The sequence below is a fragment of the Bubalus bubalis genome, chromosome X (assembly GCF_019923935.1).
Source record: "Bubalus bubalis isolate 160015118507 breed Murrah chromosome X, NDDB_SH_1, whole genome shotgun sequence".
Classification (NCBI taxonomy): domain Eukaryota; kingdom Metazoa; phylum Chordata; class Mammalia; order Artiodactyla; family Bovidae; genus Bubalus; species Bubalus bubalis.
The window spans coordinates 105,991,092-106,007,202 of record NC_059181.1 but is presented as its reverse complement, the minus strand read 5'-3'; the positions used below and the strand labels follow the sequence as shown (position 1 = coordinate 106,007,202).

Below are 16,111 nucleotides of genomic sequence, written 5' to 3'. Positions count from 1 at the left end.
TGGGCATACACACTGAGGAAACCAGGAGGGAAAGAGACACGTGTACCCCAATGTTCATCGCAGCACTGTTTATAATAGCCAGGACATGGAAGCAACCTAGATGTCCATCAACAGATGAATGGATAAGAAAGCTGTGGTACATATACACAATGGAGTATTACTCAGCCATTAAAAAGAATACATTTGAATCAGTTCTAATGAGGTGGATGAAACTGGAGCCTATTATACAGAGTGAAGTAAGCCAGAAAGAAAAACACCAATACAGTATACTAACGCATATATATGGAATTTAGAAAGATGGTAACAATAACCCTGTGTACGAGACAGCAAAAGAGACACTGATGTATAGAACAGTCTTATGGACTCTGTGGGAGAGGGAGAGAGTGGGAAGATTTGGGAGAATGGCATTGAAACATGTAAAATATCATGTATGAAACGAGTTGCCAGTCCAGGTTTGATGCACGATACTGGATGCTTGGGGCTGGTGCACTGGGATGACCCAGAGGGAGGGAATGGCAAGGGAGGAGGGAGGAGGGTTCAGGATGGGGAACACATGTATACCTGTGGCGGATTCATTTTGATATTTGGCAAAACTAATACAATTATGTAAAGTTTAAAAATAAAATTAAATTAAAAATAAATAAATAAATAAAGACAAGACACTGATGCTGGGAAAGATTGAAGGCGGGAAGAGAAGGGGACGACAGAGGATGAGATGGTTGGATGGCATCACCGACTCAATGGACACAAGTTTGAGTAACCTCCAGGAGTTGGTGAAGGACAGGGAGGCCCGGCGTGCTGCAGTCCATGGGGTTGCAAAGAGTCGGACACAACTGAGCGACTGAAATGAACTGATGGTATAATCAGCTATACCCCAATACAAAATAAAAAGTTAAAAAAAAAAAAAAAGAAACAGACTCACAGACTTAGAGAACAAACTTATGGCTGCCAGGGCAAAGGACAGGGGAAGGGATAGTTAAGGACTTTGGGATGGCCATGTCCACACTGCTATATTTAAAATGGATAACCAACAAGGACCTACTGTATAGCACATGGATCTGTTCCATGTCATGTGGCAGCCTGGATGGGAGGGGGCTTTGAGGGAGAATGGATACATGTATATGTATGGCTGAGTCCCTTTGCAGTCCACCTGAAACTATCACACCATTGTATGTTAATCGCCTAAACTTCAATACAAAATAAAAAAGTTTTTCTAAAAAGTGACTACAGTAGAATTAAACACTACATTCCAGGGAACAGAAACAAAATCTCACTAAATGGTTATGTAATTTTTGAAAAGGAAATCATAAACACCAAATAACATTTGAAAGGATTAAAAATTACCAAACACTGAACAGAGGCCAAGATAAAAGGTCTAAAGCCTTCAGACCACTATTTATAGATACAAAAGATCCAAGCAAAATGGTGCAGAGAGCATGGTTTCATCTGGTGCCTTATGCCCATTTACCTTGTTTTAGATGTCTTTAAAGAAAGTGAAAGTGAAGTTGCTCAATCGTGTCCAACTCTGTGCGATCCCATGGACTGTAGCCTGCCAGGTTCCTCTGTCCATGGGATTCTCCAGGCAAGAATACTGGAGTGGGTTGCCATTTCCTTCTCCAGGGGATCTTCCTGACCCAGCGATTGAACCCAGGTCTCCCGCACTGCACGCAGATGCTTTAACCTTTGAGCCACCACTGAGGCTCAGATGTTCTTAAAGATACTTTCATTTATACCTTTTTATCTGGATCAGGACTTCTACCTACCATCTTCCTAAGTAAAAAGGGAACTCCTGACATAGATGATTTATGGGCCAAAAGCCAGACTAGGTGAGCATCACTTGCCTACCACATTATTTGCAACTCAACATGTCTGAAAGCACAAACTGGATTTCCTCCACAGGATCTGCTATTCCAAATGCATCCCCTTCTCAATCAGCAGCAACTCCATCCTTCCAGGGGAGAGTGTTCATGGCCTCAGTACGGAGGCCAGAGGTCCCCAAATGGCAGGAGGAAGCAAACTTCTCATCCTGTGTTGTCATGGCAACACCTGGTTCTGCATGAACTTAACTCCATCTCAAACCTTGAGCTCAGCCATGCATTTTTCTCATGGAAGTGTCTTTCTGAAGCTATCATAAGGAACTATGTATTTGCTTGGACATTTGCCTGTCTTCAAGATTTCTGGCAACTGTTTTATGGCCCAGGGATGAATCACCCTTTGCCAGTGCGATCTCAAGATGCATGTTGTGGGTGAGGTGCCTGGTGCCGCTCTGTTTTGGTTTCCTTTCTCTGATTAGCAACTTGCTCATAGGTATATAGTTCAGTTCCATTCAGTCGCTCAGTTGTGTCGGATTCTTTGTGACCCATGAACCACAGCACGCCAGGCCTCCCTGTCCATCACCAACTCCCAAACTCATGTCCATTGAGTCGGTGATGCCATCCAACTATCTCATCCTCTGTCGTCCCCTTCTCCTCCTGCCCTCAATCTTTCCCAGCATCAGAGTCTTTTCCAATGAGTCAGTTCTTCGCATCAGGTGGCCAAAGTATTGGCATTTCAGCTTCAACATCAGTCCTTCCAACGAACATTCAGGACTGATCTCCTTTAGGATGGACTGGTTGGATCTCCTTGCAGTCCAAGGGACTCTCAAGAGTCTTCTCCAACAACACAGTTCAAAAGCATCAATTCTTCAGCGCTCAGTTTTCTTTATAGTCCAACTCTCACATCCATAAATGACTACTGGAAAATAGGTATATAATTCCTTGCTAAAAAGTAGCGAGGAGGCACTCTTTCTGCCCCCTTCTGATGTCTGTGTCAGAAGCTTTCTCCATCTCTTTTAGACTTTAATAACACTGTATTATACACAAAAAGCTCTGAGTGATCAAGCCTCACCACTGGCCCTGGATTGATTTCCTCTGGTCTGGGGGCCACGCATCCTGGCGTCAGTCACGGCTCATGGCAGCAACCTTTCACAGGGTCCCCCCCATTACCTCCCCGCCCTCACTTCCCACCAGTGTCCCCCTCTGTCACTCAGCTCCAACCACATTGGCGTTCCTGCTTCTCATCACATACTCCAGCCATGCTCATCCTCGGGGCCTTTGCAGTGACTATTCCTCTCTGCCTGGAATGCTCTTCCCCAAGATATTTGCAAGGCCCATTCTTACTTCCTGCAGGTTTTAGATCCCCTGTTACCTTCTCCATGAGGTCTAATCATGCGCCTTGAAACATAAAAACTCTTCACCCTTTACCTTGATGTACATCTTTTCATCAGATACCTTAATTCCTTGTCAATTACAACCGAAAGGCTGAACCCAAAAGATACACTTTAGTCTAAAGGATGGCAGTCTAAGAGAACTTCCTGCAACTGTGTTGTCCAGTTTTTCTTTTAGCATCAGATGGTCTCAAGGCACAACAGAATGCCACTTTCCATTTCCTGGTGTGAAACAATTGCATATATAATCTCTCATTCTCTTAAAAACCTTTATTCTGGGGCCTGTGGTCTCTGTTTCAGGCAAGTTGAGAGTAAATGACAGAAGATGAGAGATGATATGCACAATTTGTCTTTAGAATACGAGCCCTGAGTTAGCCATCCCAAATTTTGGTTCCGCCTTCACTTATTCTGGCTCTTGTCCTAACAGAGTTTCCATCTTAGTTGGTTTGCTAAGAAGAGCGTGGAAATGTAATATCAAAAAAAAAATTGTTTGTTGATGATTCTGAGGAGTATTGACTTGTAATTTCTAGAAGAGATTGTTTGTTTAGGAAATGTAAATGTTTTAATTGACTGGTTATAGAAAACTGCTTAATTAAAACCACAGCCTATGTTTGTCATGGGAGGTTGATGGGCTCCAGCAACTCTGGTGATAAATTAACTAACAATGACATCACTCTAACAGTGCTTCATTTCTTACAAAACGACTGAGCAGGTATCAAAATTAAGAACATACCTACAGTCACATTTCTCCTCTTACTATGCACTTCCAGAGACAGGAAATCAAATGTAAGAGTGACTTAAAAACAGTGCCAAGTCTCATGAGATTTATGATATAGGCTGTGCTATTTCAACTGCTTCTCTTTTTCTTTTAGAAACCATGAGTAAGTGAAAGTCAATCAGTCGTGTCTGACTCTTTGCGATCCCATGCACTATACAGTTCATGGAATTCTCCAGGCCAGAATACTGGAGTGGGTAGCCTTTCCCTTCTCCAGGGGAATCTTCCCAACCCAGGGATTGAACCCAGGTCTTCTGCATGGCAGGCAGATTCTTTATCATCTGAGCCACCAGGGAAGCCCTTTGGAAACCATGCCCTTTAGGTAAAATTTGGGTAAGTTAGTTGCACGGGTATGACGTAACTCAACTGTCTCTTTCCTCACCACCAAACTTAAGCTTCCTTTTCCATTTCCTGTTTTCATAAATAGCATTCCCACTTCACACAAAGCAGACCCTGGGGAATCCGAGGCCTCCAATTCACAGAAACCTCTGTTCAGATACTGACTCTACTACTTAGTAGCCGTCTTGTCTGGGAGGAGGCCTTTCAGCTCCCAGTGAGCTTAGTTTATTCCCTTAAGAGCCACGCAGCCCTCATGATTATCTGAAAAGTGTTTCAAGAAGTAGAGAGTGGTTGTAGAGTTACATGCTACATAATATGGAGACTTAGAATGTTTCCAAGATTTTCAATTTGGATGTCTCTGGTGACTTTGGCACTATCCACTTCAACAGTAATAGGCTAGAAGCCAGACCACAGTGGGGTGAGGAGTAGGTGTGACAGCATTACAATTCTTGTTACACACATACACACCCCATTCTCAGAGCCTTCTGTCTCCCTTCCTTTTCTTGAATGGAGAAAAAAATATCATTTACTCTTTGCATTTGTTAACATAGCTAGGGATTCTTTCCCTCTGAAATGTATGTACTGTACATACTTTAAATCAACCTTTTTAAAAATTCATCACTCATTTTTTTCCAAGGCCTGCTAATACAGGGCCACTGTTTGACTCGATCCTGAAATGGCTGTTTGGAGATAAGCTGTATACAGCAGTTTAGCTGGGAGATGATTTTTTCTTTAGTTCTACTCACAGTTCGACCATACAAACTCTCTTGAGATGGCAGTTGAGAGACCTAATGGATTTTTCTTGTTAATCATTCAAATGGTGTCTGCCCTACAACTTTAGATATTCAGTTGTACTCTCTCTTTGTCCTTAAAAGAGTTTTACTGATGAATACTGTGGCATCTTTTTTCGGTATTGTAATAAGCATGGGACAAAAATGCCATATAGAGTCATCCATCAGTATTTGCAGGGGATTTGTTTCAGGACACTCAACTCCCAGGGCAGATACCAAAATCTGCAGAGGCCGAAGTCTCTTCAATAAAATGGTGCAATATTTGCATATAACCTAGGCACATTCTCCCATATACTTTAAATCATCTATTATTAATATAATACCTGCTGCTGCTGCTGTTGCTAAGTCGCTTCAGTCGTGTCTGACTCTGTGCAACCGCACAGATGGCAGCTCACCAGGCTTCTTTCTCCCTGGGATTCTCTAGGCAAGAATACTGGAGTGGGTTGCCATTTCCTTCTAATATAACACCTAATACAACGTAAATAGTTGCAAATACTATAACAGTTGCCAGCATGCAGCAAATTCCAGGTGCTCAGTTTGATAAGCCAATAAAAAAATTTGAACGATGTCAGTAATTTCAATAATTGTAGGATATCAATATTAATTTATCAATTTTGATAAATGCACACTGTGACTATATAAGAGAATTCTTTGTATTTAAGAGAGTCATACCAAAAGAGTACTTGGGGGTAAAGGGGGATTAGGGTCTGCAACTTACTCTCACACACACATGCATATACATACATGTATGTAGACAGTGATACAGCTAATGTTTCAAAATGTTAACATTTGGCAAATCTTGGGGAAGAGTATTCAGGAATTCTGTGTACTATATTATCAACTTCAAGTCTCAAATTATGTCTAAATCAAAGTTAAAAATACCACTATTCTTGTTGCCACAGGTTCCAGCTTCCAACTTTTTCTTTTCCATCAAAGTGTTTCGATCCATTCCCTGGGATTGTGGCAATAACAAACAGGGTGAGGAAAGATAAATTTAGAGCAGGTTCATTTTAGAAAAGCTCTTCCAGGTGACTGAGAGGTAGCCTTCACCACATGAAGAACCACGACTCCTAATTTGGGGTAATTCACGTCACAGGGTAGATGAACATAGAAGTGTTCTAATCCACTGATGACTATGGCTAGGACGAGAACCTCACAGTGGAAAGACCACAGACCTAGGAGACAGATCTGGTTCAAACCTCAGATCTGCTTACTCCTCACTGACGTGAAAGGGGAGACCTCTAACTCATGGGGTAGAGGAGAAAACATTCATTTCTGCAAGTTAAGTTATTCTACATCTTTCCAAAGAGTCAGGTACAGACAAAAGATGACCATGATTAGAGAAAAGGGATAAAAATCAAAGGAGAGAAAATGATTTTGTTAAATTATACTAATTAGAGGGGTGAGAAGGCAGGTTCAGAGCACCAAGAGCTAGGATGATATATATGTCAAAGAGAAAAGGTAAACATCAAGTTTGTAAATGTCCCCCTTCACATCTTTGATTCTTCCGAATGGGAGTGTACTAGACAGGCACAATCAGCAATTTTCGGTTACAGTTTATTTATTATTAGCGATAAGATTCTATTTGGATATCAGCCAGTTGTCAGGTTTTAGTCCTGATTTCCTGAACAGTGTCAAAATGGAGCACTGAAATTTTATCTCTGTGAACAACAAATTGATATGACATAAGTCAGTACTTTTAAAACCGCAAAATGAAAATAAGGACATCTGCTTAAAGAGAGGACTTCCCTGGTAGCTCAGATGATAAAGAGTCTGCCTGCAATGCTGGAGACCAGGGTTTGATCCCTGGGTCGGGAAGATCCCCTGGAGAAACCATAAGCCATGTAGCGGAGAAGGAAAAATGATATTCATTTCTAAAAACAATAAACACTGCAACCCCAAAATACTTACCAACATGTGAAGGCCAAACAGTTATATGGGGATGGGAGTGATACCAACCCACAACTCTCATGGGACGACCCGTCAGTTCAGCCAACCTGTGTGTCTGTCAAGGTATTTTCAACTTGTGGAAACAGAATCCATGATGCTAATAAGGGCTCAGAGAGCATCTTAAAGTTTCAAATAAACCCATTACAATTTAATGTCAACAAGTCTAAAAAGGTCAAAGGTCAATACCAAAATTTCCCACACTTTACATCTAAAGACGAAGGTGTTTCTTTTTTTTTTAAAAAAAAAAAAGCAGAATTCATTTGGTTTCCATTCTTGGATACAGTTATAACCTCTTAATCCAGTTTAGCTAGTATTTGGATGTCACATGATTAACTTAAGTAATCCTCTATTCTCTCTCTGGTCCAATCTATCCTCATTCTCTTAAGAAGTGCAAAATTTTGAAAAAGTCATGTGTAGGCTTCCGTGGTGGCTCAGTGGTGAAGAATCTGGCTGCCAGTGCAGGAGACACAGAATCGATCCCTGATCCGGGAAGATCACACATGCCATTGAGCAACTAAGCCCACGTGCTGTAACTATCTGAGGCTCTAACTTGAGATAAGAACTCAGCTGAAAAGAAAAAGCTGTCCCCTTATGTTGCTAGTTCATTTTCCTGCAAATGTCTTACATTGAAACCCAACAGGCCTTTCTACACAACTAAGTCTAAGACGACTTTTTAAGGAATTCCCTGGTGGTCTGGTGGTTAGGGCTCCATGCTTCTACTGCAGCACCATCAGTAAAAGACTGAAAATAACCTCAACATCTGCATGAGGTCAGCCCAACCATCCAGGGCTGTGTTATGCAGGCTTAAGAGTGAGGTATCTCTCTATATCGGTGGACAATTCTCTAGGTATACTGTTATGTATCGTTACAGCTACCATATGTATTCAAAACTTTGTAAAAAAGAAAACATTCTTATATGTTTCTGTATGCAAAGAATTCAACCATAAAGACACATGAAGATGTGATAGTCCTGGTTATGGCCAGGGAGGAATGGTTGGGGAACTGGGGCATGGAAGCTGGAGGGAAATACTTATTTTGTATACACTATTGTACCTTTTAAAAGTTTCTACCATGAATGTTTTCTAGTTTTCAAAGTTACTTTTCAATTGACTAGAAGATTAACTTATTCCAAAGGAATGATAAATTATTAAAACCACTGATGCAAATTTGATTTGTTATGGTTGACCTGTGGAATCCAGAATTGTGGGAAGCAAATGCCCCATCTGATCACTTAACCAAGCAACTGGATCTAAGGGGTAAATATGAGAACTGGGAAACAGTCACCGGGCAGAAAAGGAGCAAACAGAGGAACCTGGAAGCCTAAGAGCACATAAACGCTTCTTATCGACCAGTAAGGATATCTCTGCCTCTGTTGAAGCCGCAGACAACTGTTCTGGAGAAATTTCCACACGATCCTTCCTCTTATCGGAACGTCGCAGGATGATGACAGAATGAATGTGAACAATTCTGACGGTGTCAACCTACAGGAAAATCCACAGAAATGTTTACTTCTGTCTCTCTCCAATAATTATCTCCTCCTGCAATTAGAGGACACATCGTATTACACTATCAGGTTAAAAAGTTGCCATCTTAGAAAACTGGGATTTTTCTCATGCATGATGGAATGTTTCAAATACATCCAAACTCAATATATACATTTCCAAACACAATGTGAGATTTATACCAAGGGAAGACTTTGGCAACAATCAAGTAATAATCATTTGATTTCCAACTATGTGCAAAAATACAAGGCTGAGTGCCGACCACCTAACATGTGGTTGCACAGCAAGAATCATATGTGAAACTACATTAAAATAATGCAGTAAATAAATGCTACAGAAGTGCAGAGAAAACAAGTCACTTATATTGGAAAAAAAAAAAAAAAAAAAAGCTTTCCAGAAAAGGCAGCCGAGTGTATCTTATCTCCTAATTGTTGTGTGTATGTGCACAGATAGACAGAATTTCCATAGATGCCAAATCAATGTCAGTAAGATGTTTGGGAGACAAACTGGCCAACTGATTGAAATTGAGAACTCGAGGTGGAATGGCAGACAGGCTGAGAATTGTTAGAGTGGAAATATACAAGGTCTCGGGTAGCAAGTTGTGGTCTGCAGGATGACATCCAAGGAAGGAGACTATTTCAGATTGCTTGACCATGAAGTACCAGCCTGTGTGTATGTCCAAGATGGAAGAAACAGACTAGATAATCATTAAGAAGAATCTGCAAGATTTTGGAGCCTATGCAGCCTAAGTGATGCAGGCCAGGAAACTGTCAAGGTTGAAACTCAGAACAGAGGAGGCACATCTAAGCTTAGAAAGGCTCTAAGAGAGGGAAGATGAGAGCGTTTTCAGATGAGCTGAACTCAGATGAAAGTCGGGAAATCAAGGCAAGGAATTATTTGAGGACAGGGAACAGAGGTCCAGGGTGAATCCTGGGGTGCACCCATGGTTTAGGATGGGGTACAGTAAGAGGAATGAGGCAGGGAGACAGAGGGATCAAAAGCAGAACGATGAAATGGTTGAAGAGTTTCAGGAGAACAGGTGAGTATGGAATTGCCAGACACTGCAAGGATGAGGGAGAAATCTGAGACATTTGAAGTAAGTAATAGACCCTATACTATGCATCAAAGCAGGCTTGAGGCACGTGCGGCTACTGTGCTTCACCTGTGGTTCCTTTTCATGCCTTTTTTTTTCACCTCATGAACTCTTTCATAGACTTTAAATTCCCTGCTCATCCTATAAAGAATGAGTCCTTCTCCCCTCCCACACAACTTCGCTTATTGCACACACATATCTGCTAGAGCTTACATGTGTTCTATTTGTTGACAATCTCCTCCTCTACTAGAGTTGGACCATTAAGAAGGCTGAGCAATGAAGAATGGATGCGTTTGAACTGTGGTGTTGGAGAAGACTCTTGAGAGTCCCCTGGACTACAAGGAGCTCAAACCAGTCTATCCTAAAGGAAATCAGTTCTGAATATTCATTGGAGGAACTGATGCTGAAGCTGAAACTCCAATACAATGGCCACCTGATGCGAAGAGCTGACTCACTGGAAAAGACCCTGATGCTGGGAAAGATGGAAGGCAGGAGGAGAAGGGGACGACAGAGGATGAGATGGTTGGATGGCATCACCAACTCAGTGGACATGAATTTGAGTAAACTCTGGGAGATGGATGCGTGCTGCGGTCCATGGGGTCGCAAAGAGTTGGACATGACTGAGCTGAACTACCAGAACATCACATCCTCTGTCGTCGCCTTCTCCCGCCTTCTGTCTTTCCCAGCATCAGGGTCTTTTCCAATGAGTCAGCTTTTCACATTAGGTGGCCAAAGTACTGGAGCTTCAAGAGACATGAATTTGAGCAAACGATGGAAGGTAGTGGAGGACAGAGGAGCCTGGCGTTCTGCAGTCCATAGGATCACAAAGAGTTGGACACAACTTAGCAAATGAACAACAACTACTAGAACACAAGCTCCTTAAAGGCAAGCAACATGTTTTAGTTATTTTCTAACCCCAGCCACCGTACAGTATCTGGCAGGCACAGAGGATACAATAAAGAAAATCAGGGAATTTCCCTGGTGGTCCAGGGGCTAGGACTCTGGACTCCCAATGCAGGGGGCCTGGGTTCAATCCAAGGTTGTGGAACTAGATATCACATGCTGCAACTTAAGAGTTCACATGCTGCAACTAAAGATTCCACATGCCACAATGAAAAACATCCAGTGGGCCACAACTAAAGATCCCACATGCCACAACTAAGACCCAGTGCAGCCAAATAAATCATTGTTACCTTTAACACAAAAAAGAAAAGAAAATAAAAGTAGAGACAAATAAATTCAACTTTCCAAGGAGCAACAAGGCAAGAGTTGACTTTGGAACAGAAACAACCAAGCATAAAGAGAATGGGTGACATTTTCATGTGCAAAAAAACCGAGAGATCATTATCAGCCCAGAAACACTAAAAAGAGAAAGGAAAATCTCAGGTATGACAAAGTGAAGAACACTGTAAAGGGTAAAATATGAGTAAATACAAATACAGCTAACTGTACAGAACAGCATGACAATGTCATGTGGGGCTTAAATAGCATATCAATAAAATCCACGCAAATAGTAATCCAAAAGGTGGGAGGATGTAAACGAAATTTCAATGTTCAAAGTTCTACTGTTATCAGGGAAATATTAAGAACAGTAATTTGTATTAGACTAACAAATCGAGAATGCCTACTGTAACATGTAGGATAATAACTACAAAAAGAGTAAAAAATGTTATATCTAATTAATGGAGGATCACAGGGAAATAATATACTGATGAATCCAAAAGAATGCAAGGAAGGAGAGAAAAAGAAAAAAAAGAAGGTCAAATAGAAAGCAAAAATATGACAGTTATAACATATATATCTATAGATCTGTCTGGCGTGCATGTTATATATATATAATTACAGTAAATGTATTTGGACTAAACAGTCCAATTCAAATGATTATCAGACTAGATTTTTTTTAAAAACTACAGGCTGCCAATAAGAGACACTTTCAAATATTAGTACACAAAAAGGCTAAAAACAAATGGATGGAAAAAGATATCTCATGCCAACATTAACTAGACAGATAAGGTTGCTCAACTCATGAAGTTTCATATTGAACGTGCATGGTACAAACTGACAGAGAATTCAAGATGAGGACATGGACTCTGAAAAAATCAAATTACATCATTAAACTATTTTAACAGGAGTTGCTGCCCAGGGTGAATTTTCTCTCTTTCTCTACTCAGAGAAAGGTTTAGTGCCTAACAGGAATGAAAAAAAGAAGTTTAGTATAGGGTGGTGAGACCAGCCCAGGTCTCAAAAAGAAAACAAAATAAGCACAGAAGTCACAGAGGACTGACAGATGTCTGCGAAAGTCACACGGAGCTGAAGGGATTGAGGAACAGACTGTTATGGTCATAGTCACACAGGAAAGAAGATATTCCAGCTGGACTAGATCAGCCCCTACCCTTTTCCAGTTCCTTTTGCGCTTCTGCCTTGGTACAGATCAAAGGTCAGCAAACTATGGCTGGCCTGGTCTCCCTCGGGCCAAATCTGGCCATGTTCATTCATTTATCTTCCAGTATCTGCTTCTGCACCATGCTGGCAGAGGAACTACAGCAGAAACTGTATGGCCCCCAACGCTAAACATATTTACCATCTGGCCCTTTCCAACAAGTGGCATGGCACTCCAGGGATCCTGGGCAGGTAACCCTAATTTCCTACTGCACGGGAGGTATGCTAATTCAAACAAAATGTGTTTATCAAGTCTGTACGATATGTGAGGCACTGCATGAGGGCTAAAGTATACAAAGATAAACAGGATACAGTAGTCACATCCGGGAAGAGAGACAGGCAGGGCGACAACTCAAAGACAACATCCCTGATGTACCCTAATCGATATGCTACAAGTCAGGGCAGGTTCCTTTAAGGCCAAACAGAGAAGGATAAGCAAGAAGCCCAAACATAATACCCAGCAGACAGAAGAAGTGAAACAGCACAGCATCATCTGGAAACTGACATCATTTGCCATGGTTAGAACTTGAACCAACCTAGAGACATGTAAGGAGAGAAACAGATATAAAGTCAGGAAAGATCCTGACTGCTTCACTAAGAAGACTTCATCCTAAAAAAAAAATAGAAAACCCACTGCCTTTTCAGCAGACTTGTAGCAGAGTGCTGTTCTCAAAAGATCACATCCTAAGCAGTCACAAGAAAAGCCTACAGGCAGGAGAGACTCCTGGCAAGGAGACCGTGGAGACGCTGTGGTTCCCAAACGTGGCTGCACGTGAGAATCACCTGGGGACCTTTGCAGACTGCCGCCACACAGGTCTCACCAAAAACTGAGTCAGAATTGGGATTCTGTAGAGACTATTGCACAATTCCAAGATGCGGCTAGGTATGGGAACTACTATGGCAGGAGGAATGTTGGAGGAGAGGGTTTGGGGAAGAGGAAAGTTTTGAACACTAAACATGGATGTCCAGAAGGCAGTGAAGTATGAAGTTCTGGAGCATGGGGTAATTTATACTAACTAGCATCTACCAAGCATTAGCAACCAGTCAGAATGGCCAACATTTTACTGGCTACCTGCCACGTGTCAGGCATTTGGAAAAGTGCTTTTCATGTATTAACTTAATTGAACTCTCCCCATAACCCAGGAAGGTTGGTACTACTGGAATACCCATTCTGCAGATGATGTTTTACACACATTACATAGATCCAACTCTCTCAATTCTAGGAAGCTGGCAGCTATTATTATCCCTGTTTTAGAGATAAGGAAAGCAAAGCTCACAGATGTGAAGTCACATGCCCAAAGTCACACCATAAGTATCACAGAAAGTGTTTGCAGACCGATTTGTCTAACCTCAATGTCTGCTGCAGATAAAGCCACAGGGAAGTTCATGTTGGCCAAGAAGACATTCTGGGAAGAGGAGATAAAGGCAGAAACTCAGAGAATACCATATTTGAGGCAGAGGAGGAAAAGTCCATAAATGATGAGAGGGAGAGAAGGAAGGAATAGGTAGACACAGCTATTAAAGGAAGGACACAAAATAAGTTAACTACAGGGACAGACAGAATTGAGATGTTATTTTTCCTTCCTTTCTGAAAAAGACAGTAATTGAAGCACAGCTGTATTCTAAGGGAAAAAAGCCAGATCACAGGAATAGGCTGAAAACTCAAAAGAGAGAAAGGATATTTGAGAAGCAAGGTCTGTGAAGAAGCTATAGCTTTAGACAGGAGTAAATTTCTTTCCTAATTATGGGAAGAAGCAAGGCAAAGTGGTTTAACATGGAGAGGACTGTATGTGCGGGTAATAATTAGATGGAGTTGTTGCCTGATAGCTTTTATCACCTTCATCATCTGCTTCATGGGAGGACAGAATTCACTTTTATTGTATTTTACAGAAGTGGTGGTCTGCAACACACTTGGGGGGGGTGGAATTAACTGGTCCTAGAGCTAAAGGAGATCAGTCCTGGGTGTTCATTGGAAGGACTGATGCTAAAGCTGAAACTCCAATACTTTGGACACCTGATGTGAAGAGCTGACTCATTGGAAAAGACCCTGATGCTGGGAAAGATTGAGGGCAGGAGGAGAAGGGGACGACAGAGGATGAGGTGGTTGGATGGCATCACCAACTCAATGGACATGAGTTTGGGTAAACTCTGGGAGTTGGTGATGGACAGGGAGGCCTGGCGTGCTGCAGTTCATGGGGTTGCAAAGAGTCGGACACGACTGAGCAACTGAACTGAACTGAACTGCACAATTAGGTTGAGAAGCATGATACTCAACCACAAAAACGAGAATAACAGAAAAGGTGGAGCAGAAGTGCAGACAGGTTGCCTGTAAGCAGAGAGGGGTTGCCTGAGTGACTGTTGGGACTTGGGATAAAAAGATAACAGGGATGTGAACCAGCCAAAGTCTCAAGGAAGATAGGAGAAGGGCCACAAACCCAGCAGAGGCCAGCGAGGAGGACAGCTGATGGCAGTTACTCATTTCGATGGAGTAGGAAAAATTTCCTGTGAAGAATAGGTCCCATTCCTAGTGAGGAGATTCTTCATCTGATTTTACTAGAGAGAACACCCACCCACCCCCCCACTGCCAGCCACAAATGAAGGTCTGCAGGAAGCAGGTTCATCCCTGGCTGAGACCATCAAACAGACAGAAATCCATCCCCAAGTGCAAGTTTGCATCATGCAAAATGAGAGCACACGTACCTTTTCAGCAACTGTGCGCATTTCAGTTCCAGTATATGTAAATTTGGGGTCATTCCTTTTGGGGATAAATTAGAAAAAAAGGAACTGAGCTTGGGAATATAAAAAAAAAGGTCTCAAAGCAAAGTAACAGGATTAGCAGTTTTTGCAATGAAACAGTAAAGACAGAGGAAGAGGAGGGAAATAAACTGAGACTAGAGCTGTGCTCATGACTGTTAGGAGGAGTCTGAGACACATGCTTAAGTGGCAAGCACACACTTTTCATGATCAAAGCTAAAGTCCTATAATGTTGGATATTAAGCACTTGAGTTTGCCAAGGAGAAATTCTGCTATGCTTTGACGTTTCAATAAAGGTAACCCAAAGCTTTCACCACCAAAAGCATTCAAGCTGCTGGAGACCTTGGAGATCACTGTAGGGTCCACCAGGGGGAGGCAGAAAGCCACTGACAATGTAGACAGAGAAATGGATTAATAGAGGGACACAGCCCCTTCCCATGCAGGCTATCTGCCCCAAAGAGCTTTCACTTAGGATCTTGGTTCCCGCAACCATATTTTTCACATCCATATCTCAACTGCCAATCCTCCTAACTAGAAAGTCAGGTGGAAAACAACTTTCAGAGGTGGGTGGAATTGAAACTGGGTTATTGAGGGAGCTCCAGAGTCATCAAGGTAAGTTAGAATACATCCAGTCCAAAATACTGGGAAAGCTGTGATAATTTGGCGTTAACAGTAACAAAGAAATCAAAAGATAGGAATAAACAAATAGAGTCTTACCTTAAGTCATCATTTAACTAGAGTGGGAAAGAGCAGAAAAGATTATTGATCACATTAACTGTATTAGAGGTACACGATGCAGATAAAATGAAAATCAGGTGACAGGTTCCTGTACACCAGCATGAAAGCCTGGACAACTCTTTGGATTATCAACAAGTAAGCTCGGTCTCTTTCGCCCTCTGCAATATTTAACACAGCGGAAATTTGGGAGTCTTGGAAAGAAAGCCTCACCTGTCTTAGGTTATTTGATGCCCTCAAAATGACTCCTAGACGGAACAGTGAAGGCCCTAATCGTGGACGCCTGCTTCCTAATACACTGATGTCCTCATTATAACAGATTCTTTCTGGTCTGACTCGCGGGTTTGGTCACTGAGGTGGTAACTCCAGATCTAAAGAAAAGCCACACAGTACAACCCGCCTACCAATGTAGGAGATGCAGGAGATCCAGGTTCGAGCCCTGGGTGGGGACGATCCCCTGGAGGAAATGGCAAGCCACTCCAGTATTCTTGCCTGGAGAATGCCACGGACGGAGGAGCCTGGCGGGCT

General features: G+C 42.1%; 1 protein-coding gene across 3 annotated transcripts in view; it reads right to left on the bottom strand.

The window, feature by feature from the left end:
* The window catches only part of BRCC3 (BRCA1/BRCA2-containing complex subunit 3), a 76,124-nt gene that overhangs the window by 59,504 nt on the left and 509 nt on the right, over nucleotides 1-16,111 (bottom strand). For 2 of the 3 annotated variants that reach the window (XM_006080914.4, XM_025277142.3), the window contains exons 2-5: nucleotides 15,566-15,582; nucleotides 14,795-14,849; nucleotides 8,422-8,541; nucleotides 7,022-7,109 (exon numbers count right to left, since the gene is read on the bottom strand). In XM_006080914.4, the coding sequence (XP_006080976.2) occupies nucleotides 7,022-7,109; nucleotides 8,422-8,541; nucleotides 14,795-14,849; nucleotides 15,566-15,582 (280 nt within the window). The remainder of the gene's footprint in view (nucleotides 1-7,021; nucleotides 7,110-8,421; nucleotides 8,542-14,794; nucleotides 14,850-15,565; nucleotides 15,583-16,111) is intronic. The other variant, XM_025277141.3, reaches the window with a different exon arrangement.